Source organism: Pipra filicauda, unplaced genomic scaffold (assembly GCF_003945595.2).
Source record: "Pipra filicauda isolate LSUMZ 115617 unplaced genomic scaffold, ASM394559v2 scaffold667_size348046_pilon, whole genome shotgun sequence".
Classification (NCBI taxonomy): domain Eukaryota; kingdom Metazoa; phylum Chordata; class Aves; order Passeriformes; family Pipridae; genus Pipra; species Pipra filicauda.
The window spans coordinates 295,672-322,480 of record NW_024104828.1 but is presented as its reverse complement, the minus strand read 5'-3'; the positions used below and the strand labels follow the sequence as shown (position 1 = coordinate 322,480).

General features: G+C 66.9%; 3 protein-coding genes across 14 annotated transcripts in view; 2 read left to right on the top strand and 1 right to left on the bottom strand.

Annotated features, from left to right (window-relative positions):
- Nucleotides 1-70: 70 nt before the first annotated feature.
- On the bottom strand, nucleotides 71-12,692 carry TMEM221 (transmembrane protein 221). The gene is made up of 5 exons (XM_039388571.1): nucleotides 12,675-12,692; nucleotides 12,188-12,246; nucleotides 2,517-3,278; nucleotides 1,291-1,376; nucleotides 71-668 (listed from the first exon to the last, which is right to left on the bottom strand). Exons 1-5 carry the CDS (start codon nucleotides 12,690-12,692, stop codon nucleotides 259-261), a joined length of 1,335 nt encoding a protein of 444 aa, XP_039244505.1. The 3' UTR covers nucleotides 71-258.
- MEF2B (myocyte enhancer factor 2B) lies at nucleotides 6,369-17,665 on the top strand. The gene is made up of 9 exons (XM_039388575.1): nucleotides 6,369-6,479; nucleotides 12,919-12,999; nucleotides 13,143-13,346; nucleotides 13,434-13,562; nucleotides 14,178-14,340; nucleotides 15,812-15,957; nucleotides 16,154-16,265; nucleotides 16,379-16,469; nucleotides 16,906-17,665. The coding sequence occupies exons 2-9, from the start codon at nucleotides 12,946-12,948 to the stop codon at nucleotides 17,216-17,218; spliced, it is 1,212 nt and encodes a 403-aa protein (XP_039244509.1). The 5' UTR covers nucleotides 6,369-6,479; nucleotides 12,919-12,945; the 3' UTR covers nucleotides 17,219-17,665.
- Nucleotides 17,666-18,273: 608 nt separating this feature from the next.
- LOC113999464 (translation initiation factor IF-2-like) overlaps nucleotides 18,274-26,809 on the top strand; it is a 37,947-nt gene continuing 29,411 nt past the window's right edge. For 2 of the 12 annotated variants that reach the window (XM_039388584.1, XM_039388583.1), the window contains exons 1-3: nucleotides 18,615-18,735; nucleotides 18,846-18,906; nucleotides 25,056-25,106. In XM_039388584.1, the coding sequence (XP_039244518.1) occupies nucleotides 18,641-18,735; nucleotides 18,846-18,906; nucleotides 25,056-25,106 (207 nt within the window). In that variant the 5' untranslated portion in view covers nucleotides 18,615-18,640. The other 10 variants (XR_005566219.1, XM_027742916.2, XM_027742917.2 and 7 more) reach the window with 9 other exon arrangements.

Genomic DNA, 26,809 nt, shown 5'->3' with positions numbered 1-26,809 from the left:
CGCGGCTGGAAAACCAGGGGGAGGGTCCTGGCTGGGGGGGGGCTCCAGGCAGACGATCAGAGGCTTTTGGCTCCGAGCAGAAGTGGTGATTTATTCAGCAAAAGCAGCAAAAAGGCACAAGGCAGGAGGGGAGGGGGGGGAGGGAGGAGCAGCTTGGCGAGCCCCGACCCCGTGTGGGCTCCGAACTGGGGTGCAAATCCCAGCCCTGGCGCCTTCAGCTGCCCCGGGACGAGGCCTGGAGAGGGTCCCCCCTTGCCCTCACACCAGCGTGAGGTCCTTGCCCGGGGGTTTTCTCGCCATCGCGTCCCCCATCTCCGGCGGGATGACATTCCAGGCTTTCCCCTGCGCCTGCAGCATCCCGGACTCCGCCGACAGCGTCCTGTGCGCGCGGGGCTGCCCCGAGCCCTCCCTGCTTTCCAGGAAAACCGGGAAGGAAAATTTCCGGTGGATGTCGGGGCGGGCCCGCGGCTCGGCCCCGTCGGAGGAGTCGCCGCCGTTCTCGTAGGGGCCGGGAGAGGCTCCGGGGAGGCGGTGCCGGGACGGGCGGAGCGCCCGGAGCAGGGTGTGGGTCACCGTGACGAGCAGCGCGATGATCCCGGAGAACAGCGCGCAGGCGGCGGGAATTCCGACCCTCAGCGCCGACACCCTCAGCACGTGGAGGGCGAGAGCTGGAAGGAAAGGAGGGCACGGAGCCCCGTGAGGAGCCGGGGGGAAGGAAGGGATGCTTTTGCAGAAGCACTGAGGTTGGAAAAGAGTTCATGGATCCACCCTGTGCCCCATTCCCTCCTTGTCCCCCAGCCCGGAGCACTGAGGGCCACCTCCAGTCCTTCCTTGGACACCTCCAGGGGTGGGGACTCCAAACCTCCCTTGCAATGCCTGAGCACCCTTTCCATGGAGAAATTCCTCCTGATGTCCAGCCTGACCCTCCCCTGGCACAGCTTGGGGCTCTTTCGTCCTGTCCCTTGTTCCCTGGGAGCAGAGCCCGACGCCCCCCCCCCAGCTCCCCCCTCCTGTCAGGGAGTTGGAGAAAGTGAGAAGGTCCCCCCAATCCTCCTTTTCTCCAGGCTGAGCCCCCCCAGCTCCCTCAGCTCCTCCTCATCCCACTGACTCTCCAGCCCCCTCCCCTTCTCCATTCCCTTCTCCGGACACGCTCCAGCCCCTGCAAAGCTCAGGCCTGTGGTGAGCTCTGGGCACCCGGGGAAGTTCCCACTCCAGGAATGAGCTGGCAAAGCCCTTTGCAAACCCAAGCAGAGCCCAGCCCGGGGTGCAGGAGCTGGGAGGAGCCCTTGCCTGTGAGGTAACAGCAGATCCCGCAGCAGAAGAGGCCGACGGCGGCGTGACGGACCTTCCTGGTGTCCTGGAGGAACCTGTCAGCCCTGCAAAACAGGGCACAGGGACACTGAAACCCCAGAGAAGCACCAGGGCTCCTGGCACAGGAGAAATGCTGGTGCTCAACCCCTGCTGAGCAAAGGAAAGCCTGGCTTTGGGTAGAGAAAGAGGTTCAGGGCTGGGTCGCGGCCCCGGGATGTGCTGAGCTTGTGCAGCTCTCAGGGCTCGTGTTCTTCCTCTTCCTGTTGCCCCGGAATAGGAGATTTGGAGATCACTTGGAATTTTAAACTTTTCCTGCCTGGCTCCTCCTGGGCTTCCAAGGCCCGATGGGGATGAGTTCAGGAGAGACAAGGGGTGAATTCAGCAGCCAGGGAATGAATTCAGAATCCAAGGGGTGAATTCAGCAGCCAAGGAATTAATTCAGAAGCCAAGGGGTGGATTCAGCAACCAGGGAATTAACTCAGAAGCCACGGGGGGAATTCAGCAGCCCAGGATGCTCTGCCCCGTCCCTCTCCCCCCAGCGTGGCCCCCTCCCCTCCTCGCTGTAGCCCCTGGGCCGTGTCCTGCAGCCCGGGGCCGATTCCAGCCCCTGGAGCCGCTCCCGCTCTCGGGGCCGGTGGGGAAGAGCGGCCGCTTTGTTTTATTAATTAATTAATTACCTGCGGCGGGAGGGATTAGCGGGGAGGGGAAGGACTTTGTTTGGAGCTGGCCCGGAGTAAGGGAGCGCTGAGTAATTCAGTGTGACAGCCCCAACGTGGGAAAGGGCCCCGGGCCGTGAGCGGGTCCCCTAATGACCCCCGAGGGGATGGGGATCCTGCCGGCACCTCCTGCCCGCGGGCAGCCTGCAAAGCTGCCTGCCCGTGTCCCAAACCCTCCCATCCTTCCAACACTTGATGCCCCCAAACTTGCCCCTCAAACCCTCCCATCCCCTCAACCCCCTGTGCCCCTCAAACCCTCCAATCCTTCCAACACTTGATGCCCCCAAACTCTCCCATTTCTTCCATCCTCCAGTGCCCCCAACCCCACCCATCTTTCCATCCCCTGGTGCTCCCAAACCCTCCCATCCCCTCAAGACCCTGTGCCCCCAAACCCTCCCACTCCCCAAACCCTCCCATCCTTCCAACCCTCGGCGCACCCCGACCCCCCCCATCCTCCCACCCCCCCGCGGGTGCCCCCGCGGCCCTCACCGGTCGTGCCCGGGCTGCCCCCGGCCCAGCTCGGTGCCGAGGTGGCCGTGCAGGAGGCAGAGCAGGAGGCAGCTCAGGTTGAGCATCAGGCAGAGCGCGGCCAGCGTGGCCTCCGCCACCTCCATCGGGCGCTTCGCCCAGCCCGGCAGTTCCCAGTTATCTTCCTGCGAGAGCTGCAGCAGGAGGTTGGAGGAGAGCAGGGCCATGACGGCGGACAGGGCACCGAAGAGCAGCAGCACCGTCAGGGCCCGCTCCCGGTAAGCGCCGGCCATGGCGGGGCCGGGCACCGGGGGGGGCTCCGGGGGGGGTCCCACCCGACGGTGCGTGCGCTCCCCAACTCCTCGGGGCTCCCGCCGCCGGATCCCGGGCACCGGGAAAGGGAACTGATAACGGGCACCGGGAGCGGGAAAGGGAACTGATAACGGGCACCGGGAAGCGGCACCGAGCCGGGAGCGCCCCCGGCCGCCTTCCTGCCCCGCCCGTGGCCGCCGGGGCGGGTCGGTCCTGCCCCCGGGCCGGTCCTGCCCCCGGGCCCTCCCCTCGCAGACCGACCCCCCCCTCCGCCCCCCGGGCCGGCTCCGCCCGCCGCCCGCCCCCGGCGGGGCCCCCGGAGCCTCCTCGGGGCAGGGGGGGCTCGGGAGGGCGATGGAGGAGGGTCCGAGGAGCCCCTTTGGGCTCGGCGGGAGGGACAGACGGACACCGAGCAGAGCATCCTGCCGCTCCCCCTCGCTCTCCACGTTCCCAGCCCCGACCGTCCCGCTCCTGGGAAAACCCCGGGATTGACCCCCGGCGACACAACCCCGGTCCCAGAGAGGAGAGGACAAGGGGGAGGGTGGTGGGAAGGGGCCACCGCGGTCCCCTCATCCCGCGTCCCCCCAGGAGAGGCACCTTTGGCCTCCACCTGCAGGGGGAGAATCCTCTCCAGGTCCGGGGGGAGCACCCAAAACGTTCTCAGTCCGGAAGGCTGGGAAAGGACCCCCGGGGCTCTGCGCTGCCGTCAGCCCCCGGCCCTTGGGGCCCCCACGAGTTTCCCATGTCTTATAAATATCCTGGGAAGCAGAATCGCCTTCCCCTCTGGGACCTGCCCTGCCAGCGGGGCCCCCTGGGAATCGGGGAGCATTAAAGCAGGATTAATTCGGGGAAAATTCACTCCACAGGTCACCTGTTACCTCGGGAAAGACCCCGAGCCTCGGGAGCGGTGGAGAAGCCGAGGGAGAGTTTCCCCTCTCAAACCCACCCCCTGGCACGGGAATTCCCCCCGCGTGGGGGACAAGGGGACACCGGGGGACATCGGGGTCTGGCCTTCCCGGGCACATCCCGGGCACCCTGCCAGGGCCGGGCCAGGGGACCGGGTGTGACACAGCCCCCTCCATCCTGGTGGCAGCAGTGCCTGGGCCCGTGCCCGGGCCTGACTGTGGGATCTGGAAGGGGTGACCTTTCCGTCTGGCGCGGGGGCAGTGCCGGCCCGGCCTTCCCGTCCCGCGTGGGTGGTTCCCCTGGCACCCCCCGCTCCCGGAGCCGACAGGGGCTATTTTGAAAGCTGCTGTGTTGCCCTTGGCAGCAGCTCGGGTTTGGCTCCCGGCTCCTTTCCAGCCCCACTCGTATTTTTGCCTGGAGGGGGATGTCAGTCCCCGGGACTGTGTCCCCAAAGTCCCCAAAGCATTGGCAGCATCCCTGTCCCTTCCCCCTGGCCGGGAGAGGGACAGGGCTCAGCCGTGTCCTACACTGGGGTGCAGAGCACTGCAGGTCTCATCCCAGGGCATCCGGCAGCTCAGGCTCCCCAAAACCCCAGGATTTTGGGGCAGGAAGAGCCTCAAGAGGGAGCTCAAAGCTTTCAAGTCTCTCAAGGGGGGTTCCGGGCAGCCCCTTTGCCCAAAGAGGGGCTCAGTTGTCACGGCTGGAAGTGGCTCTTGCCTTGCCCAAACCCCTGGGAAGCCCGAGACGAAGGGAGAAGGACGGGGCAGGGATGTCCCACACCTCGGGCAGGCAAAGGGTCACCGTGTGTGTCCCCACCCCCTGTCCCGGGGCAGGATGGGCAGCTGGATGTGTCACCTCGGACCCCGCGGCCGCCAGGACGTGGCTTTGCCGGTGCTCTGGCACTTCTGCTCTCCTCCTCTTCAGGATCAATTAAGATTGGGCCAATTACCAGCCTGCTAATTGCGCTCTGTAAATCACGAGCTTTAAAAGCAGCTCTGAGAAAAGATGCCACGTCCTGTTCCCCAGTGCATCCGGAGAGCCCCCATCCCTCCAACCTCCCAACCCCCCCCCCCCGGGGCTGGGGGCTGGCACTGGGTCCCCAGTATGGCCAGGGTGGAAGGGCATGTCCCTGATATCAGGGATTCCCTGATAACCCCCTTCCCACCTGCTGCCCGGGCGCTCCGCTCCCGCAACGGGAGCTCGGGAATTGCATCAGTTCCCCCTGGCTGCTGTAAACACGGGTGTTCCCTGCGGGAATCCTGTGCCAAGCGGCTCCTGGGGCGGCTCTTCACCTCCCCAGGGGGGCTGGAGGCAGCAGGACCCCCGGCACAGCACCCACCCCGTGGCACTCGGCACCCACCCAGCAGATCCCGGGCTCGGGAAGGGGGCAGAGCAGAGGGGGGTGGTCCCGGTCACCCCTGTGGCCGCACCGTGGCTTTGTCCCCGCCGAGGCAGAGGTCGCGCAAGGACAGGACACGAGTGGGGGCGTGGATTGGGCGGTGCCTTCTCCGGGGCTGATTTTGAGGCCGGGTTTGGGCCCAGACTCGGGGCCAGGGCACGGCAGCGTCCCCTGAGCTCAGGTTCTGCTCCGTCCAGGGGAAAGCGCCTTCTCAGCCCGGCCCCTCCGTGCCCCGCAGACTCCCAGACTCCACCGTCTCCTTCCGTCAGCCCCAGGCTGTCCGTGTGTCTGTGGCACGGGGCTGTCCGTGTGTCTGTCCCCGCTTGACGCAGCAGCATCTCCCTCCCCTGGCTCTGCAGAGTCACCTCAGGGCGTCCTCGCGGGCTCCGAGCCACGGGATCCACAACCACCCACATCCCCTGGAGCGCTCAGCGAGCTCCGGTGCCTGCCCAGCGGTTTCCTGACGCCTTCCCCGGGCTGGGCTTGGGGACGGCGCCGTGAAATCCCGGTGCTGGATGTCCCGCGTGCCGGGGAAGGGGGCACACGAGGGGTCGGGGTCCGCAGGGAGCGGGCGCCGGGCTGGGTTTTGGTGTGGTCGGTGTCGCTCGGTGTCCCCGGCGCTTCCCCGCGGCCTCCCCCGGGTCGTGTCGCTGCGGTTCAGCTGCGGGGTGGCCTCGCTCGTGGCTGGGGGCAGGAGGAGGGGGCAAAACCCCCCCCTCCCTCCCCAGGGCAGTCACGGCGTTGATATCATTAATAAATAAAATAAGGGGGTGAGTTGGGCGTGTCCTTTCGGAGCTGCAAACCCCTCAGTCCCTGCCTGAACCTGGACCCCTCTTCGAGGTCACAGCATCCCCTGGGACCCCCCAGACCACTCCATCCCGGCCCCCTACATTCCTACGAACTCACCCACGTTCTTCCGTGCAAACCCCCCCATCCCAGACCCCAAATCCCCCCCACGGTGTCACCCCAATCCCAGACCCCAAATCCCCCCCACTGTCACCCCAACCCCAGACCCCCCAAACCCCCCCACCCTCACTGGCCACGCCCCTTCCCCGTAGCCCCGCCCCTTTTCCAGGCGGGGGCGTGGTTATGCAAACCAACCCCCGGGCTTCCGCCAATGGCGAGCGGGCCCGGCGCCGCTATGCAAATGTCCGGCGGGGGTGGGCGGGGTTATGCAAATATCGCCGGCGCGGCTCGGGCGGGCAGCGCGCGCTGCGGGGACACGGGACCGGGATCGGGACCGGGACCGGGACCGGGACCGGGATCGGGATCGGGACCGGGATCGGCACTGGAGGGGCCGCCCCGGCTCCGCCGCAGCGCCGGGAACGCGCGTCCGGAGCTGCCGAGGAGGACGAGCCGCTGTCCCGGTGCGTGGTGTCCCCGGGCGGGGAGGGAGGAGGGTCCCGCACGCCCCGGGGGGGGGGGGTCCCGCACACCCCAGGGCTCCGGTGTGGCCGGTCCTGAGGAGTCGGGGGACAGAAAGGCAGCCGCGTCCCCCCCATTCCCGGCTCCGTCCCGCTGTTCCTGCCGGGAGCTGCTCCGCATCCCCCCGGCCGCGCCGTCGGGGCGCACGGGCAGGGGGAGCGGGGCCGGCCCGAGGAGGGGCCGGTGCGGCCGGACCGGCGCCCGGCGGGCTGGTCTGGGCACGGCGGAGCCCCGGCCCCCGCCCCGCCGTCTAGGGATGGCGGGCTATAAAAAGCCTGTGGTTTGCGCCGCGCTCGGGGCGGTTATTTTTACTCGTGTCTGTGCAGGGAGGAACGCCCGGGTTTAACCCAAAAGTGCAGCCTGGATGGCAGCCGCCCTGCCCCGGCCCCGCCGCCGCCTCCCCGGGCCCACCGGGCCCTTCGGGCGCTGGGGCTGAGCCCGCCGTGGAGAGGGGAAACTGAGGCACGGCCCCGCGGGGCTGGTGGCTCGACGTGCAGGGAGTGTGACAGCGACAGCGGTGACACCCCGGTGCGGCGCCAGGGCCTGGTGACAACTGGGCTGTCACTGCTCTGGCTGTTCCCAGCACTCGCTGGCTCCTTCCCGCTCCCAGGTGGGGATGGGACACGGCTCCTGCCAGCACGTGGCATCTCCAGAGTGTCCCGGTCTCCCTCCATCGCCCGGGAAGGGCGAGGTGGATCCTCTGCTGGATCCTCTGCTGGATCCTCCTGCCCGGCACAGCCGATTGCCAGCACATCCCCGGCCCCATCCCTGGGGCTTTACTCCTTTAATGAGAGAAAGTTTCCCAGAGCTGCTGGCTCTGGGGTTTCACAGGGAAGGAATTAACGTGGATGAGCAGGAAGGCAGGGCCAGGACCACGGGCTGTGCCCCCACGGTGCCCCCACGTCCCTCGGGGCATCGGGTGCCGGTTGGGAAGGGAGTGTGGGCGAACTGGTGAGCCGGATCCTGGCCCTTTTCCATGTCCCTGGCTGCCAGCTGGACATGGCACGTGTGGGAAGACCTGCGGATCTCAGGAAGGAAGGGAGATCCGGGAGGGACATGCAGGCCTAGGTTTGATTTAGGATGTCAGACATTCCCGCTCATCTCCAAGCCCGGAGCACTGATGAAAAGGAAAGAAGTTTTGGGAAACTTTGGAAAACTGAGTGTTGCAAGGGGACAGGGATCCTGCTGACTCCCAGGAGAAGCATCCTGGCAGTGAGGGAGCTGGAAAGCTTGGCATACCACGCTGCAGTGGGAATGCCTGGAAGGATTTGGGGGGAGGGAACTGGTGCGTTTAAGACCCTCTGAATTTCCCTCCTCTTCACCAGAATTGCAGCAGGACTGTGAGGGGCAAACCAGGTTTGGGAACCATGCAGCCCTAATACCACAGGGGTGGGCTCAGGCCAGCCAGGAGCCACTTTGCTGCACCCAGCAGAGCCTCCAGCAGCAAATATCCCCCATATTAATTCCCTCCCTCGTTCCCCAACCCTGTGGGAACCGCGTGTTCCTTCCCTTGGTGAACACGGAGCAGAAAAGGTGGTGCAGGCCCGGAGGGGGGGTCTGTGCGTCCGTCTCTCTCTCCCCAAGGGGAAGAGCTGCCTCTTTTTTGGTGGTGGGGGGGGTGTTTCGATCCCTCCTGCTTCCACACAGTCATTTTGGAACCGAAAAGCCTCCGCCCATCGCGCTCTGCCGGCGGCACCGGCCCGTGGCAGCGCCGGGCACTGGTGGCACTTTCGCTCTGTGTCACCCCCTGGCAGGACGGAGCTGAGGCTGGAGGGTCCCTCCAAGCCCAGCCAACACCTGGATTTGGCTCCAGAGGGTCACCCGGCCCTGACTGCGTGCTGGGACGGGGGTGGGTAAATCAATTCTAATCAATTAATTAGAACTCCCCCCCCCCCCGGGGGTTTTGTGGGCCCTGGGGAAGGGGGTCGGTGGAGGTGCTGGTGGTCCCTGAGCCCCCGCAGGACCCCTTTCCCACCAGCCTCTCCTTTCCCCTACTTCCCAGCCTTCCTCCTGCCTTCCCACCCCCCCTCCCAGCGCTGCCAGCCCCGCTCTGGTTTGTACTGGTCGCTTGTCTAAACAACCTATAAAAAGCAGAAGGGCCTGACAGCCCCGGCACAAACCCTGCTCTACTCGGGCTGTTCCCTGCTCCGGGGCTGGGATGCTGCTCACACCGGCCCTGCCATTCCCTGGGGATCTGTGGGATCCAGGGCTGGGAGCAGGGCAGCACCAGCCAGGGGTGGATGTGCCCCCCCCCGGTCCCAGCACTGTGTGTCCACCCGTGTCCTGTGCTCCTCCGACCCCGCTGCCCTCCCGGTCCCAGCGAGGCAGCATCAGCCCTGCCCTCCTCTGGGATTTTCCCCTCCCTGCCAAACCCAGCTGCTTCTCCCTGTGAAAGATGGGATGGAAAATCTTTCTTCCCACTTTAATCTTCATTTTTCTCCGAGAAGACGCTTTTTGGGAGCTGACAAATGCCGACAGCAATTGATAACCACGCTGTCTCCCCCCCCCCCTTCCTGTTCCTACCCAGTCACCCCCAGCTTTCAGGTTTGCAACTGAATCCCCATAATTTGGCGAAAACAACATTTCCCCCCAATTTCTGTGTCCCGTGGGAGGAGGAATCACCAGGGAGCTCAGAGATCCTGACCTGGGGTTATTAGGGGAGTGCTCAGGCCCTGGAGAGGCTTTGCCCCTGAGCGCTCCCCTAATAACCCACCTGCTTTGATTTTAGGATAAATCTGGTGGATTTAACACTCCTGGGATCACTCAGGGACACAAAGGTGTCAAAGGCAGTGCTGGGAACTCCCGTTATTGTGCTGAGCATCCCACACCACACACGGAAAAACACTCCCCTCTCCAGGGGTTCGCTCGGTCTCAGAGCACTAATTAGGGGCTGGGATGGGGAGTTTACACACTCAGGCGTGATGCAAATGACCCCAAAAGGTGTAGAGGACCCGGGGTGTTAATTACAAAGGTGGTGGCAGCGCAGGGGTCGGGGTGACACCCCGCTGTGGGCGCTGGCACGGGCAGGGGGGGCTGAGGGGCTGTGGGACCGCGCCCGGTGCGTGCGAGCGAGCAGAGCCCGGGCTAAAGATAAGCTGGCGTGGGAGGGAGCGGAGCCTGACGGGGTGCCAGGCAGCACCAGGGCCTCTGCCTGGCACAGGGAGTGCAGAGTGACTCCTGTCTGGAAGGTTTCGAGGGCTCCAGAGCTGTGGGTTCTGTCGGGATGACGGTGCTGGAGGGTGGTTCGCTCATCACAGCGACGTCCCGAGGAGCCTCCGCGGGACGTGGGGCCTGGTGGGGACACCCTGATGGGGAGCTGAGGGGTCTCTCCAGGGCTGGCTCCCCTCTCCCTCCTGCTCGAGGCCACGAGCCCTCCCTGGATGTCACCCCCTCCCCGGAGCTGCTCCCCCGGGGCTGTCCCTGTCCCACGGACGGGCTTCTCAGTTCCACGATGACTGTGTGGAAGGAGGAAGGACGGAAACACCCCCCAAACACGAGGCAGCTCTTGCCCTGGGGGACACAGACGGACACTCAGAGCCCCTCCAGGCCCAGGGGGTGCCACCTCTCTGTACCAGGGGCTGGAGGTGACGATGCCAGGCAGAGCCTGTGCCCGTCAGGAATTGCTGCCCATCCCTTTATCACCCTTAAAACGCAGCGTCAAAGCCCCCCCTCCCCTCCCAGCCCTTGGTACCTGTCGGGGTGGCCATGGTGACACTCTGGGGTGGCCGTGGTGACACACTGGGGTGGCCGTAGTGACACTCTGGGGTGGCCGTGGTGACACTCTGGAGTGACCATGGTAACACTCTGGGGGGCCATGGTGACACTGGGGGGGCCATGGTGACACACTGGAGTGGCCGTGGTGACACTCTGGGGGGGCCGTGGTGACACTGGCGTGGCCGTGGTGACACTCTGGGGGGGCCTTGGTGGCACTCTGGGGGGGCTGTGGTGACACTCTGGCATGGCCGTGGTGACATGCTGAGGTGGCCGTGGTGACACTGGCGTGGCCGTGGCTCCGCGTGTCCCTCCCACCCTGCGGGCCCCCTGCCCGTGGCACGGTGCTGGTGGCAGTGGTGGCCCGGCCGTGGGTGTCCCCAGGGGTGCCAGGGTGGGCTGGGTGGCTGAGGGGACACCCCGGGAGGAGCAGAGCCCTCGTGGGCAGGGTGGGGCTGATGAAACCGCCCCGGGGGTTGCACGAGGCCTCCGCCGGCTCTGCCGCTGCTGACCGGGGGTCCGGCTGTGGTGGGTGCCCCTCACCCCCCTGGCCCCACGGTGCTGAGGCTGCTGCTTCCTCTGGACTCCCCCTCCCCAGCTGCTGGGCTGGGCTGGGACCACCAGAGTATTGTCTTGTGGGTGCTGGCCCCATCCAGGACCCCCACAGAGTCGCCTCGGGAGTGCTGGGACCCCCTTGGGACCCCCACAGAGTCACCTTGTGGGTGCTGGTATCATCCAGGACCCCCACAGCGTCACCCTATGGGTGCTGGTACCCCCCTGGGACCACTGCAGTATTGCCCCATAGGTGCTCCTACCCTCCAGGACCCCCACAGCCTCACCCCATGGGTGCTGGGACCCCCCTGGGACCCCCACAGAGTCACCCCATGGGACACTGGGGCACCACAGCACCCAAAGAGCCAGGAGGGGACTGTCCCCACACAAACCCTTGGCAGCAGGTGGGTGACACACCTTCCATCCCCAGCACCCCAGAGCCCTAAAAACCCCCCTGGGGTGAGGCAGAGCAGGGATATGGGGGGGAATCCCAGCTGGGTGAGCACCCCCTGCCCCAAACAGGCCAGACCCCGCTGGCACCCCAAGCCCCCCGGGGAACAGCCCCTCTTTCTGCACCCCAAACCGAACCCCGTGGGCTGGGGGTGGGCAGCCAGAGCTGTCCCCTCGGGGTGGCCCCAGGATTTACTGGGAACGCCCTCGGTGTGGTGGCACAGGTGTCGGGGCCGGGAGAGCGGGAGCTGGTTGGGAAAACCTCCTCCCTTCCCGCCGGGAACCGCCGGCTCTTTCCGGCGGGGCCGGGGTGGTCCGGGCACCCCCCGTGCCCCCGGTGCCCTGCGTGGGCCCCGGGACACAGGGTGGCAGCGGGGCCGTGGGAACGGCAGCGCCATTTCCTTCCATAAATTAAAATTAGTTTTGATCAGCTAAATTTAGCAGACGGTAAAATGGCAACGGGCTCGAGACGGGGGGAAGCGGGACCGGCCCGGGGGGCACCGGGGCAGCGAAGGGTTGGCTGGTCCCCAACTGCCCCCCCGGGTGCAGCCCTGGGGACGGGCTGTTTGGGGTTCCCGGGGTGCTGGTTGTCCCCAGCACGGGGTTCCCGGCCCTGTTGGCTTCCCAACTTGGCCCTGGCTTGGGGACAGTGGGGACAGCGCCAGGCTGGGTCTGCCCCCAAACTGGGGCACCCATTAGGATTGCCTTGATGCCCCCCGTGGCTCTGCCCCAGAGGCACTGGGGGGGATCCCAGAGGGGTTTTGGGGTGACTGGGGCTGGGGGACGGCACAGGAGCGAGAGTCGGGGCCGTGTGGCAGCAGAGGGGGGGCACGGTGGGGTCACAACCCCATGCCAGGCTCTGAGGGGTGCGGGCACCCCCCAGGCAGGGGGGGCTGTGGGGTCTCCAGGCCCCTCGCCCTTCCCAGGGCGGGCTCACGTGGCCATGGGAGGTGGGTGGTTTCGCTTTGCCGTCTCCTCGTGCAGCCACTTCCTGGCCTGCGCATGGCGGAGGTCAAATTTAGCCTGTCAGTCTGAGCTAGAGAGAAAAAAAAAATAAAAAAAAAAGAAATTTTAAAAAAAAATCCCCCGACTGGAGCCCAAAACCAGCCCCTTTGTTGGAGGGACCCTCCCCGTCACCCGCCCTTAAATCCACCCTCAAATCCGCCCTCCCCGTCCCACGGACCCGTCGTCAGCAGCGTCAGGGGCAGCATCGGAGCAGCCCCCCCGGCCTTGAGGGGGGAGCAGAGGGATGGAAAGTCTCATCCTGAGCTGCCGGTGAAGGATTTGGCATCCCAGCGCCGTGGGTTTCCAGCCGACACCCAGAGGTGCTCAGGGTGATGGAGCCGGGGCGACCGGGCAGGGCCGAGGGGATTTTTCCCCCTCTACCCCATCAGAATTCCCCAATTTATATTTTTTCCCCCCACTTTCCAGTTTGCTGCCATCTTCGCGGAAGACAAGACCAAAAACAAAAAAAAAAAAAAAAAAACCCAAAACCCAAACTTCCTCCGAAAACCTTTTTTTTTTTCTTTTTCTCTTTTTTTTTTTTTTTTTTTTTTTTTTTTTTTTTTTCCAGCAAAAAGCTAATTTTTGGCGGTGCTGGGGCGGGGATGCTCGCTCGGGGCGGCCCTGGGGGCCGCGGGGGCTCAGGGGCTTCTCGCTCTCTTCCAGCCCCGAAACCCGGCGCGGGAGGCGAAAATGGGCCGTAAAAAAATACAGATCAGCCGAATATTGGACCAGCGGAACCGGCAGGTAGGACCCGCTTCGGGGGGGGGCAACACCTCTGGGTGCTCCCACCACCCTCGGGGGTGCTGGGCCCTGCAGAGGGTCCCCGGGAGGAGGAGGGTGTGGGGCCGTGTCTGGGGGTCTCCAGCGCGGTTTTCCCCCCCCCCAAGGTGACGTTCACCAAGCGGAAATTCGGGCTGATGAAGAAGGCCTACGAGCTGAGCGTGCTGTGCGACTGCGAGATCGCCCTCATCATCTTCAACAGCACCAACCGGCTCTTCCAGTACGCCAGCACCGACATGGACAAGGTGCTGCTCAAGTACACGGAGTACAGCGAGCCCCACGAGAGCCGCACCAACTCCGACATCCTCGAGGTACCGGCCTGGGAGGGGCGGCCCGGGGAGGGGGCCGGGGCGGCTGCAGGACCCCCCTGATGGCCCTGCTATCCCCCCCCTCCCCAGACGCTGAAGCGCAAGGGGCTGGGGCTGGAGAGCCACGAGCTGGAGCTGGACGAGGGCCCGGAGCCGGGGGACAAGGGGAGGAGGCTGAGCGAGGGCGTGGACCTGTCGGTGGCACGGAACAGGTTCTACGTGAGTCGCTGGGGGGGGGGGGTGAGGGACCCCCAGAGACCCCGTCCCCTCTCCCATGTGTGTGGTCTCGGCCCTGCAGAGCTCTGAGGGACCTCGAGAGTCCCCATCCCCTTCTTGTCCTTGATCCTGGCCTTGCAGAGCCCTGAGTGTCTCCAAGAGTCCCCATTCCCTCCCTGTCCTTGATCTTGGCCCTGCAGAGTCCTGAATGTCCCCAGGAGTCCCCATCCCCTCCCCTGTCTGGGATCTCAGCCCTGCAGAGCCCTGAGTGCCCCCAAGAGTCCCCATCCCCTCCCCTGTCTGGGATCTCAGCCCTGCAGAGCCCTGAGTGTCCCCAAGAGTCCCCATCCCCTCCCTGTCCTTGACCTCTCCTTTGACCTGAGAGTCCCAGGGGTCCCCAAGGTTCTCATCCCCTCCTTCGACCTCTGCTTTGCCCTGCACAGCCCTGAGGGTCCCCGGGAGTCCCCATCCCCTCCCTTGACCTCTCTTTTGCCTTGCAGGGCTCCGAGGGTCCCCTCCCTCGACCTCTGCCTCTCTCTGCACATCCCTGAGGGTCCCCAGGGGTCCCCAAAGAGTCCCTGTCCCCTCCCTGTCCTTGACCTCTGTCTGTCCCCGCAGAGCCCGGTGCCGCTGCCCGAGGCCGCCTATGGCAGCTCCCCCCCGGCCACGGACACGTCCCTGGGCAGTGCCAGCAGCTCCCCCCAGAGCCAGGGTCGCTCCCCCGCCTTCAAACCGGCAGCCCCGAAGCCCCCGGGACGGTCCCCGGGGCCGCTGCCCCCAGGTAGGCTGGGACCCTTCAGCTGGGGATGCTGCAGGGAGCGGGGTGTAGGGGAGGAGGTCCCTGCCGTGGGTGCCACATCCCTGCCGTGGGCACCCCATCCCCACCAGGGACACCCTGTCCACACCAGGGACACCCTGTCCACACCAGGGGTACCCCCCCCCTGCCACGGGAACGCTGTACCTTCCATGGGCACCCTGACCTTGGTGCAGGCACCTCACCCCCACAACAGGCACCCCACCCCTGCCATGAGCACCCCATCCCCACCGTGGGCACCCTGTTCCCACCATGGGCACTACATCCTTATCATGGGCACCCCATCCCTGCCATGGATATCCCAACCCCACCATGGGCACCCCATACTTTCCGTGGGCACCCCAACCCCACCATGGGTACTCCATCCCCACCATGGGCACCCCATCCCTGCCATGGATATCCTATCCCACCATGGGCATCCCAACCACACCATGAGCACCCTATTTCCACCGCAGTCACCCCATCCCTACCATGAGCACCCCCTCCCTTCCATGGATATCCCAACCCCACCATGAGCACCCTGTTCCTGCCATGAGCACCCTGTTCCCACCATGGGCACCCCATCCCCACCACAAGCACCCTATTCCCACCATGGGCACCCCATCCCTGCCACGAACACCCCAACCCCACCATGGGTACCCCAACCCCACCATGGACACCTCATCCCCACCACGGGCACCCCATCCCCGCCATGAGCACCCCAACCCCGCTGACCCCACGGGGGTTTTCCCAGCCAGGCCCCGCATGCAAAGCTGCCCTCGCAGCCTCTCCCGGGGATTTACCGGGCGCGGGGCCGGGGCGGCTGCGTGGGCAGGGAGAGCTGCTGCAGCTCCAGCTGTGGAAACACCGGCCCCGGGCCCCCCTCCAGCTGCTTCCTGCCCCCCCCCAGCACCCAGCACCCAGCTGGGCCCTCACCCCGCACCCACAGCCCGAGCACGGCACGAGGGGCTCATCCTGCCCGGCGGTGACAGGGACCTGGCGGCCTCCGGGCCCAGGTGGCTGATGGAAAAGCTGATGGAAAAAAAAAGAGATGCTGGGCCTTGGCCAGTGGAAACCCCCCCGCCCCGGGTGGGTGGATGGGGGGTGTGGGGGTGCAGCGTCCCCATCTGTCTCCTCGGGGTGCTGGACGTCCCCCCTCGGGAGGTCCTGGCTGTTCCATGGGGGGTTGAGGTGTGGGAGCTCCCCGTGGCAGGGTCCCAAGGGGGGGTTGGCAGCCTGCTGGCACCAGGGTTGGGTGCAGCCATCGCCTCCGTGTGTCACCTCTTGTCACAGCCCGTGGCCACAGCCCAGCTGTGCCCGTGGCCCCGGAGGATGTGGCCACGAGGATGTGGCCACGAGGGCACCGGAGCGGCCACTGTCACACCCGTGGGGATCCCCCCTCCGTCCCCACATCCCCTGGAGCCACTCCCTGCATCCCCCTGTCGCTCTGTCCCTGCAGGTCTCGGCTACCCCCTGTTCCCTGCGGGCGGCCTGAACCGAGCCCTGGCCACCAAGACCCCCCCCCCGCTGTACCTGGGGGCCGAGGGCCGGCGCGGGGAAGCCCAGGGCAGCCTGACGAGCGCCCGGGGCGGCGGCAGCACCGCGGTGAGTCCGGCTGTCCCCGGGGCCACGGCGGTGTCCCCTCCCCAAACCCAGTTCCTCCCAGTTCCCCTTCCCCAGCACCGGGGCTTTGCTGGGGGGCGCAGGAAGGGCGCGGGGTGGGGGGAGACGCTGCATCACAGACCCCCCCCGAGGGCTCTGGCGGCACAAAGCCCGACGGGCTCCCCCCGTGCTCCCACAGCGGCCGCTGTACCCGGCCCTGCAGACCCTGAGCCCCGTCCTCGCCCCGGGCAGCTCCAGCATCCCGAGCCACGGCCTCGCCGGCTTCCCCTTCCTCAGCCCAGCCCAGGCGGGTGAGTCCTGGTCCCTCAGCCTTGGGACAGCATCGACATCCTCCTCCCCGTCCCCCCTCCCTGTGGATCCCTCTCCCCCGGATCCCGCTCACTCCTGTCCTCCTGCCCAGCAGATTTCGGGGCTGGCGAGGTCCCGCCGCCCCCCGGGTTCCTGCAGCCTGGCCCCCCGGCGTGGCAGCACCCCCGGGACATGGCAGCTCTGGGGTAAGGACGGGGGGACTGCAGGGTGGGGGACAGGGGAGTGTCTGCTCGTGGGGTGCCACCTCCCAGCACCCAAGTCACAGCCCCCCACCCTCCATGCTGGTGCCTGTCCGGCTTCACCCCAAAACTGGGGTGTGTAGGGTCACCCCCCGGACTCCTTCCCAGCTCACCGCTGTTGGCAGAGCCTGTTTCCAACTGGATTTCCCCATGGAGCCGGTCCCCATGTGCCCCCCCCCCGGTCACACACCAGGCTCCCAGCAGCTGGATGGGCACCCGCCCAGTGCCCAGCTGGGCCAGAGCCGGGGCATGACACGAGTTTGAGGGGTCTCAGCCCCTCTAGCGATGAAAAGCAGGGGTGAGCTCAGCCTTTCTCCACCCTGCGCACCCCGGCAGGGCATCCAGGGAGACCCGGCCTCACCCTCCTCCCCTCTCGCCCCAGGGTCAGCAGCCGGATCGTCTCTGCCGAAGACCCTCCCCCGGCCCCCGGCTCCTCCCCGCAGCACCCAGCCATCAGCATCAAGTCGGAGCGGGTCTCCCCGGGGCTGGGCTGCCCCTCGGGCACCCCCCAGACCTCCCTGGCCAGCCTGGTGTCCCTCAGCGAAGCCTCCCGAGGCCCCGGAGACCTCCAGCCCCGGGACGACTACGCCAAGGGGTACCCCTACCCCCTCGGTGCCCCCCGGCCGCCGGCGGAGGAGCAGAGGGTCGCGGTGCCCCCGCGGCGGGCGCAGCCCATGGACGTTTGGCAGAGATAGCGAGGCCGAGGGGGCGCGGGGGGTGGGCCGGGGGAAGCAGTGCTTGGGGGCAGCAACCCCCCCCTTCGCCCCCACCCTCAGGCCCTCGGGGAGAGCCCCCCGTGCCCTTTGCAGAGCGCGAGCGGTGCCACGGGGGCTTCTGGCGGGGTCCAGGCCCCCCACTCCACTGCCCCCCACATGCCACCGACCCCCCTCCCCGCTGCGCTGCCCCCGGGACCCCCGCGAGGCCGGGACCCCCAGGGGCAAGGAGCGCTGCCCCCGGTGCCCATCCCCGCCCGTCCCCGCCCGTCCCTGCGCCGGAGTGTCCCCAGCGAGCGGGAGTGGCTGAGAAGTGCCACGCGGTGGCAGCAGGACTGAGAGCACCGGCAGCAGCTCCGACCCCGCAACCCCCCCGGCCCAATCCTGCGCCCAGGGGGGGCTACCGGGGTCCCGCAGCGAAGGGTGGGGTGAGGGGGGAAAGAAGGGAGGGGGCGGCCGGGGTGGTGGGTGCTGCCCCCCCCCCTCCCACCCACAGGGGCTCTTTTCTATTTATTATTATTATCTTCTCGCCAATAAAGAGCTGGGGGTGTCGGGGTGTCTGCTGTGATCTTCTCGGGGACAGGCCGTGTGCCCTGGGGTGGCAGGTCCTTAATGTCCCCAGGGGGAGACGTGGCGCTTTGTCTCAGCGTTGCTGTCCTCCCCCCCGTGTCCCCCGGGCTCAGAGCCACCCCTCCAGGGTCACCAGCCAGCGAGGTGGGTGACAGCCGGGTCACCCCCAGCCTGGCCAGGTCCCCGCGGCCCAGCCGTGCCGCCCACACCCCTCGGTGACCCCAAAAAGCTGCTCGGAGGGTCTCAGTGCCACAGCCCGGCGCTGGGAGCGGGTGGGAGGAGGAAAAACCCCTTCTGTGCCCTTAAGATCGGCACCGGCGGGGCAAGGGGGGGGTTAAGCGGAGGGGTGGGACCGGCCCGGCTGAGCTGTGCCTCTTATAGCTCAGGGCTGGGCTGGGGATGGGGGTTCTGCAGCTTTTTGGGGTGGGGGATCATCCCCCGGGGCCTGCCGGGCACAGCCACGGTCACGGCCACGCTGCTGGGGGGTGAGTGAGGAGGGGAGGACCGGGGTCCTGCGGTGCCCCCCGCCCCGGAGGGGGGTTTGCCGGGGGTGGGGGGTTCCCCCCAGCGCTGTCCGGGCACCCCCAGGTCGGGATCAGGTGGGGGCAGAGGGTGGGGGTCCCTGCACACCGCCAGCACCGAGCTGGGCCCCTTCCCGCGGCGGGGGGGATTACTGAGCCGAGCCCCGAGATTAAAACCTGGGCGGGAGATTAATCCTGGGAAGAGTTTGCCCCGTTTAATAGAGCGACATAAATACCAGCCGGGATTAGGGGGCTGCGCGGAGCCCCGGCAGCCCAGGGCTGGGGCCGGGCTCGGCCCAGGGCCCCCCCCCGGATGGTGGGTCCCCTCCTGGGCCACCCTTGGGACTGGGAAGGGGCTTCTGCACGGAAAGAGGAGGCGAGACACCCGGTGAAAGTGTGGGGGCTGGGGTAAGAGACACTGATTGAATAGCAATGACTGCATGATTTATGGTTTGCATTATTGCATGGCTCATTTGAATATATGCTAATAAGGCTTTTCTCCCCGTTTTGTTTGTAAGATTTAGATTTGCTATGGCAACCCGCTGGCATGGAAGGAGCGCCAGGAAATGTCAGGGCGAGGTGAGCCCCGGGGAGGGGCTCGGGGCTGTCGGGGGGGTAGGGGGGACTCGTCGCATCCCACCACCGGGACACGGGAATGGCCGGCGGGACCCGGAGGGCAGAGCGGGAGACCCGGAGCCACCGGAGCCACGAATGCCACCGGCACCTGCAGGTCCAGTAACGCCCGTTGCGACAGGTCCTGAACTGGGGTCGGGGGGTGCCCTGGGGTGCCCCCAGCCCCGCTTTGGTGCTGCACAGAGGCCCCTCTGCCCCCAGCCTCGTGTCGCTGCTCACCTGCCGAGACCCCAGCGCAGGGGAGGGGAGGGTGTCCCATCGCACTGGACCCAAAGGTGGCACCCAGGGACCCCCAGGTTTAGTGGGGAGGGGGTGGACAGTGCTCGGGGTGACACTGGGAAGCGACAGAGCACCTGCGTTCGCTCTGTGTCCCCCACCGTCCATCCCACGGGGTCCTGGCCCACCGCGGAGGGCTCTGGGCCATCTCCCCACCTCTGTAGCTGCGTGTCCCCTTCCCAGGTGGCCCGAGAGCTGTCCCAGTGAAGGCCAGTTACCTGCAGAGCCAGCACGGGGGCGTCTGTGCTGCTCCGGGGGGGTGCTGGGCTCCAGCGCTCGGGGCTGCGGGGCCGGTGGGGCTTTGTCTCCCGGTCGGTGCCGGTCCCTCTCCCAGCGCGGGGGGGGATGTTGCTGCCGAGGGTGTGCACCCCGATTTGGGGGGCTGTGCGCCTCGCAATCGGGGTGTTCCCTTGCTGGGGAAAGACGGGTGGGTTGGTTTCGGGGGCGTTGTCCCCTCCCCAGAACCCCGGGGGAGCAGCCCCGGATCCCGGCCCGGGGGGGTGTGGGCTGAAGGTCCGTGTCCCTCAGGGCGGCGGTGCCACCGAGGGGACACATCCCGGCTCCCTGCGCTGCCCCCTCGGCTCTGCCGCCGCCGGGAGAGCACCGGGCCTGTCCCCTCGGAGCCCCACGGCCACGCGTGACCGCGGGCAGGGCCGGGGACGCTCCGGGCTGTCGCGGTGGCCCCGGGGCTGGGCACCGCCTGTCCCTGCAGCCACCCGGCCGCCAGGGCCGCCCGCTCCGACGGGGGCCGGTCTCCGCTCCCGGGAGCTGTTCCACGCCTTATAACGGGGCAGGAACGAGCCCCGGGGGTGGCGACGAGTGGCCGCGGCCCCGACGGATCGGAGGTGTCCGGTCCCTCCTGGCCGCCCCGCCGCAGCAAACCGGGGCCGAGCCGGGCACCGGGGGCTGCCTCCCTTCCCCCCCCCGGTGCGTTCTCCCCCAAACACCCACTTTGTTGTTTTGCGAGAGCCCTGAAATATTGATGGCGCTGCGCCGAGCGCCTCTTAATGAATTTTTGATCAAAACTGTATCAGGGAGCCAAAATATGCCACCCATCCATCCGCCCCCCCCAAACCCGTGCCCCTCGGGGGTGGGGGGCACCGCGCCCGCCGGTACCGGGGGGATGCAGGACCCGGGCCCGACCCAAGGGCCTTTTACCGGTGGAAGTCCCCGGGCAAGGCGGGGGTCTCACCGTCACTGAGGGCGGGGGTCGCACCCCACAGCCGGGCACGGTTATTCCAGGGCTGGCGGCAGGATTTGGGGTGCCCGGCGTGCAGGCCCGACCTCCTGCAGCCCGCGGGGCTGGGAGGCCCCGACCGAGCCCCCTTGAAGCCCCGGCTGGACGGGACGGGCGGTGGGCGGCCGGGGCAGCGAATCCCTGTGCCCCCCAGCCCGGCCGGGAGAAATATTCGTTAATGAGGAAATGCATAAGCGGAGCTCATTAGGGCAGAGCGCGGCGAACCGGCGGCCTCCCCGGCAGCGCCGGGCCGGGGGCTGCTCGTACCCGGGGCGGGCAGGGCTAGGGGGGCACCGGGGCGGCACCGGTGCGGTCCCGGCTCCGCGGCGGGGGCCCCGCGTCCCCATCGCTCCGGCGGCTGGAGCCGGGCACGGCCCACCCCGGCCCCGTTCGGTGGCTGGGGGTCTGCGGGGGGTTGTGCGTCTCTTTGTGTGTGTCGTCCCCCCCCCCCCGGTGCCGAATTTGGGGCGCGAACCCCTCCGAGCGCTGCGCGAAACAACCGATTTTTAGCGCTCCGAAAATCCGGGTGCGGTGGCGAAGCGAGGGCGGGGTGGGGGGTGTGTGTAGGGGGGAGGGAATCCGTTCCCGGCCGCTTCGGGGCTTGTAGCTGTTGACCCCCCCCCCCCGGAGCGGGGGACGGGAGGGGGTCATTTTTGGTTTAATTAAATAAAAATGGCCAATTTCTGCTTCATTTCCACGGAATAATCCCGCACCGGCCGGGAACGGGGCACCCCCGCCCCAGCCCCTCCGGCAGCCCCCGGAGGGGGGTAACGGCAGGAGGATCCCCCAAATCCCCCCCCGTCAAATCACCCCTTGGGGCGCCCCGAACCCTGAGGGTCCCGCAGCACCCAGGGAAGGGAGAAGATGCGAAGGGAGGGGGGGCCGAACTCGTCCCCGCCACCCGCTGCCCGCGCGGGGCCGCATCCGCGGGGTCACCGGGATTACTATTATTATTATATATATTTTTTCAAATAATAAAATCCTCGTTATTTTTAGGTTCTGCTGCCAGAGCCGCCCCCGCGGCCCCCCTCCCCCCCCCCCCCCTCCCCAGCCCGGTGCCCCCCCCACCAGCGCAGGGCTAACCTATCCCGCTCCCGACGTGAGGACGTCATTCCTTACGTAGTAAAATATGGAGAAAGCAAAGGCGAAAAAAAAAAAAAAAAAAAGACGCATTTTTTTTTTCCCTCCTCTCTCTCCCATCTCCATTTCCAAAAGGGACAAAATGGATGTTTGGGCGGAATCCGCCCACCCTACGCCACCCCGAGGCCCCGGCGGCGGCGGGCCGGGGCTACCCGGTTCCTCGGGGGGGGGGGAGTTCCTGGCGTTAAAGCCCCGGGCAGACGTTCTCTGTTTAACCCCACGTACAAGGCAACGTGATCGCGGGGGGCTCCGCTTCCCACAGCCCTGCCGCTCCCGGCCGGTCCTCTCCGGGAGCCGCAGCCCGGCTCCCGCACCGCCTGGATGGCCCCGGGCCCCGCGTCCTGCCCGCAGCCGGGGCCGGTTCCCCCCGTCCCCGCCCCGGAGGCTGCCGGTGTCCCGGCGGCTCTCGGCTCCCGCTGTCGCTAAGTCATTAATGGATGCAGATGTGCGGAGGGAGGTAAATAATCCCCCCCACTCCCCTTTTTTTCGTCGCTGTTCTTTTCCCCCCCTCTCTCCCTGCCCCGCACTGAACTCGCCGGGCCGGGGCGGCCGCCGGTGCTGCCGGTGCTGCCGGTGCTGCCCGCAGGAGGGGCAGGGCTGTGCGGGCACCGGCGGCCGCCCCGCTCCCCCTCCCGCTTCTCCCAACTTGGAGGAAGTCCTCGAGGGGGGACCCCGCGCCTCCCCCTCCCTCGCCTTATTTTTTTTTGGGGGGGTGGGTGGGGTGTTGTTTGCCCACCCCCCCACACCCCATCCCGGATTAGGGTCCCGGCAGCCCCGGTGTGAGCGTCGGGGTGGGGGTGAGATGGGGAGGGGGGGGGGACGGACGAGGCGTGGAAAGCTGCCCTCCCTCCGGCTCCCGCAGCGCCGGGAACAATGGCCACGGGCTCCGTGGGGACAATGCCCGGCGGAGCCGAGCTGCTTGGGTTGCAGGACACGTCCACCACCGCCTCGGCCACCCCGGGCCCCGGCCCCCGGCTCCCCCGGGGCCCGCACCCCCCGCTCCCCCGGGACACGCACCCCCCGCTCCCCCGGGGCTGTGGGAAAACGCGTGGCCGGGGTTGGCGGGGCGGGAAGGGGGAGGGAGGGGGGGCACCAAACTTGGGCAAAAGTGTCCCCACCCCACCCCGGAGGTCGGTTCCGTCCCCTCCTGGCTTTGGGGACCCCGTCGAGCCCGACTCGTCCCTCTCGCCCGTCCCGGCTCTTCCCGCGAACTCCAGCGGGTGCTCCCGGCCGGGGATCAACAGGTGGGCGCCGGGCAGTGCCCAGGTACGCGCTCCCCGCGCCACCCTCCAGCCCCTTTCCCACCCCTCCAGCGCTCCCCCCTCTTCCCCCCGAGCCCCCCTCCCCTCATTATTCCTGTTATCCCAAGGCAGCCTCCGTGCCCAAACGCCGGCATGTGCGAGGCAAACAGAGCGCGATTGTTCCGAGCCTGGGAACGCGCGGAGGGGGCGCGGGGGCCGCCGCCCGCCGCCCCCCGCCCGGCCCCCGCTCAGACGCGATTGTGATGGAAATAGGCCTTTTCCCCGCATGCTGTTGAACTTGATGTTGACTCCTTTTCTTTGGGGTTTCACGTCTCCTCGGTCACTTGTTTTGTGGGAAAATTTTCTCCCGAGCTCCGGTGTGAAATTAATTAATCGGGGCCTCTAGATGGCAATGGGACACAAAAGGGGACAGCCCGGGGAAACTCCGGCAAACTCACAAAAGCCACCCCCGGGGTTTATAGCCCCGGGGCCGGTCGGACCGACTGCCCTGCCCTGCCCGGTGCCCGAGGTAAGGGGCTGCCGGAGCGAAGTTTCGGTGTGTGCAGCTATTTTTATTTTTTTTTTTTTTTTTTTTTTGAGGGGGGAAAGGATTGAGGGAAAAAAAAAAAAAAAAAAAGAAAAAAAGAAAAATATAGTAGGGAAAACGGAGAGGGGTACCGTGTCGGGGGGAAGATGTTGCGTGGGCATCCCCTTCCATCCCTCCCAGCTCTGCGTGTGTGAGAGGTTGTTGTATCCCAGCTGTTAAAAAAAAAAAAAAAAAAAAAAGGAGGAAAAAAAGAAGTAAAAAAAAAATTCCCCACGCAAAGGGCCGGGACTGAATTCGGCGTTTCTGGAGAAAGGAAGGACAAAAAAAAAAAAAAATTAATTATCTTGTTTTATTATTATTATTATTATTATTTCCCCCCTTCCAAAAAAAAAAAATAAAAAGTGACTGTTCCTCTGCCCGGCTCTGCCCGAGCGGGCACGGCAGGGAATTCCACGCCGTTGTTCCCCGAGCTGGGAAATCTCTGCCGTGCGCGGGGAGGGGGGAAAACCGTTTGCTCCCAGTTTGGGCTGGGAACGGTTGTTTGATTTCCAGTCCCTCTCCTCGCTCTCAGTTTCAACGGGTGCCGCGTGCTGTGTGTCCTCCGACGGGATTAGCAGCGACGGGGGGATAAATGGGAAATCAGATTTTCTCTGGGAGCACTTCGCAAGGCAGGATACGATTGTTTTGAGGCGGATCAATCTTCGCAAAGCGTTCGGGGCTTTGGGGAAGCATTTTTGCACGGGAACAGGCCAAAAAACGCGAGCGTCAAATGCCATCCCGCTCTTTGTTGCCACAACACCTTTGGGTGACAGCGGCCGCAGAAAGAAAAAAAAAAAATCATTAAAATCTGACGTATCTTTAGTTTTCGCCCACATCGATATTTCCAGCTGGGCGGGAATTCGGGTAAATTTGGCTGGCGATTTGGGGACCCCTTTTCCTCGGGGTCGCCCCCCCGCCCCTGCGGTGCTGGTTGAATTGAGCTGCGAAGCGACGTGGAGGGGAACGAGTCGTTGTGTTTTAAATGCAAATAATTCCCGGCGACGTTGGAATCAAACGAGGGTGGGGAAAAAAAAAAAAAAAGAATTAAACAAAAAAAATGAGGCGGGAAAAGAAAATGAAAAAAGGCGAGGGGGGGGCTGTGGGGGGGAAATCTCGGTAGGAGGAAAAAAAAAAGGAGGGAAATTAAAGAGCTGAAAAATCCGCTTTCGAGGGGCACCGGGCCGGGCGGGCGGGCGAAAGGCTCCGGTGCCCGGGGAGCGGCGGGGGCTGCCCGGTGCGGGGCTCCGGTGCCCAGGGCACGGGGGAGATGGGCCGCCCCCCGCCCGGTGGAGGCAGACGGACAGACAGACGGACAGGCACCAGGTGCGGGGCTGCCCCTCCGCCGGGGTGCCCTGGATGTCCCCGGCAGCAGAGGCCGTGTCCCGCCTCGGCCCTGGGCGCCGGGCGGGGGTCCCCACTCCCCGCGTGGAAGGCGCGGGCCGGGGGGCTCCCCACGCCCTGCCCGCCGGCGGGACCGGCCCCGGCTGACCGGGCAGGGGCTCCAGCGCCGCCCACCCCCCGCCCCCGCCGCCGGCCTCGCCGGGAAAGTTGCTCCAAGTTGGAGCGATGGCGGCGGCTCCTCCTGACGCCTCTTCTTCTCTCTTTCCCTCCCCAGGTGGGCTCGGCCGAGCGGCGTCGCGGCGACCGGACAGCGGGCGAGGCGGAGGTAACGGCGGCTCTCCCCCTCCTCTTTCCCAAAGGCGGCCCCGGGACGCGGCCGGTTCTCCCGGAGGGATGCGGGGCAGGCGCGGGACCCGCAGTTGGCGACGTTGCCGGTAACGGTGGGAAGTTCCCGGGCGGGCGGGGAGCGGCACCCGGCGCATCCCCCGGTACCAAGGGACAGGGGGGCCGGGGCCGGCCGGGCTGACGGGGCTCCGCTGCTCCGGTGGGGCCCGGGGCCCCCGCGCCGAGCCCTCCGCGCTGCCTCCCGCCGAGGCGGCCGCCGGTTCCTGCGGCGAGCGCCGTGCTCGCACCGGAGCCCAACATGGCTGCTCTAGTGAAGGCATTTGATTCACACGGGGGTGTAGGCGAGGGGAGAAAGGGGGGGACCGGAGGCACCGGGGCCGGTCCAGCGCCCGCAGCCGCCGGGGCGGCGGGTACAGGCGGGCGACGGCTCGGTAAGTGCCGGGAGGAGCGGGGCCGGGCGGGCCCCGTGGAGCCCCCGCCGCGGACACGCGAGGGCCGGGCCGCCCTCCCCGCCTTGGCGATGCCAGGCTTCCCCCGCGCCCCTCGGGGACGGGCAGGCGCGGGCAGCGGGCACCGGCGGCCGGCGGGGGCGAACCGGGCGGCTGCGGCCCTGCCGGGCCCTGCGCGGGGGTTACCGGGCCCGCGGGCGGCGGGGAGCGGGACCGGCGGGGATGATGCCACCGGTCCCCCCCGGTGCCCGAAGCGGCCCCTCCTAGAGCCGGGCCCGGGCCGAAGGCGGCTCCCGGGGCAGCCACGAAGCTCCACCGGTCCCGTTCGTTCCCTCGGCGGAGCTCCGGGGCCGCGGTCGTTGTTGGGGTTTTTACCTTCGGGGGAAGGAGCGCGGCCGTGCCAGCCCGCGAAGGAGCCTCGGGCAGCAGAACCCACCGGGACGGCGGAGCGGGGCCGGGCCCGGTGGTGCCCCGGGCGGTGTGGACGGCAACGGGGCCGAGCCCGCCGGGGCCGCGGCCACCCGGGGCTGGGCAGGGAGGCATTTCGGAGCCCGGTTTCGGAGGTAACGGTACCGGCTCGGCCCACGCGTGGTGCGGACCCCCGGCGAGGATGGCGGGCCGCAGCTACCGGGGGCGTGCGGGTGGGTGATCCTTTAATTTTGGCAACCGGTTGCCGCGCTGGCACCATCTTCCCGCTCGCGGTGGTTCGGCCGCGCCGCGGTGCACCGGGGCGGCGGGAACCGCGGGGGTGGCAACGGTAATAATTAATGGCAATAATAATAATTATAATAATAATAATAATTAATCAGTGGCGGCTCGGTAAGGGAAGGACGGAGGAGGCACGACCCCGCACGGCCCCGGGGCGCGGCGCGGCGGCGGTTCAGCACCACGGAGAGCGGCGGGGCCGGTGCCCGCTCCCCGGTGCCCGGTGCCGGCGGGAGGACGCTCCGCTCTCGCCACGCGATGCTGCGGCAGCCGATTGAGGGTGGGGGGCTCCTGCCAAAAGGTCCCCAGCCCCGGGGATCCCCGGTGAGGGGCAGAAAGCCCCGCTGCTCCCGGGGAGCCCCCGGTGCTTGCGGGTTGGCATCTCCGCAGGCACCGCCGTGAATGGCGCCTTCAAATGCAAATATCCTATATATTATAGAGGTTCTCGATATATAGGTGGGTATATATATATATATATACACACACACACATATATATATATATATATATAAAAGGGCGGGTGTTTATA

What these genes read in the sequence shown, in the direction of transcription:
- TMEM221 (XM_039388571.1), bottom strand. An exon ending in CACCCACCTCCCATGGCCAC is followed by an intron (nt 3,279 to 12,187) that starts GTGAGCCCGCCC and finishes GGGTTTTCCCAG; the next exon opens with GAGCGGGACGGTCGGGGCTG. An exon ending in GATCTGCTGTTACCTCACAG is followed by an intron (nt 669 to 1,290) that starts GCAAGGGCTCCT and finishes CTTTCCTTCCAG; the next exon opens with CTCTCGCCCTCCACGTGCTG.
- MEF2B (XM_039388575.1), top strand. Translation starts at nt 12,946, where the DNA reads ATGGGCCGTAAAAAAATACAGATCAGCCGAATATTGGACCAGCGGAAC. An exon ending in CCAACTCCGACATCCTCGAG is followed by an intron (nt 13,347 to 13,433) that starts GTACCGGCCTGG and finishes CCCCCTCCCCAG; the next exon opens with ACGCTGAAGCGCAAGGGGCT. An exon ending in GGGGCGGCGGCAGCACCGCG is followed by an intron (nt 15,958 to 16,153) that starts GTGAGTCCGGCT and finishes GTGCTCCCACAG; the next exon opens with CGGCCGCTGTACCCGGCCCT.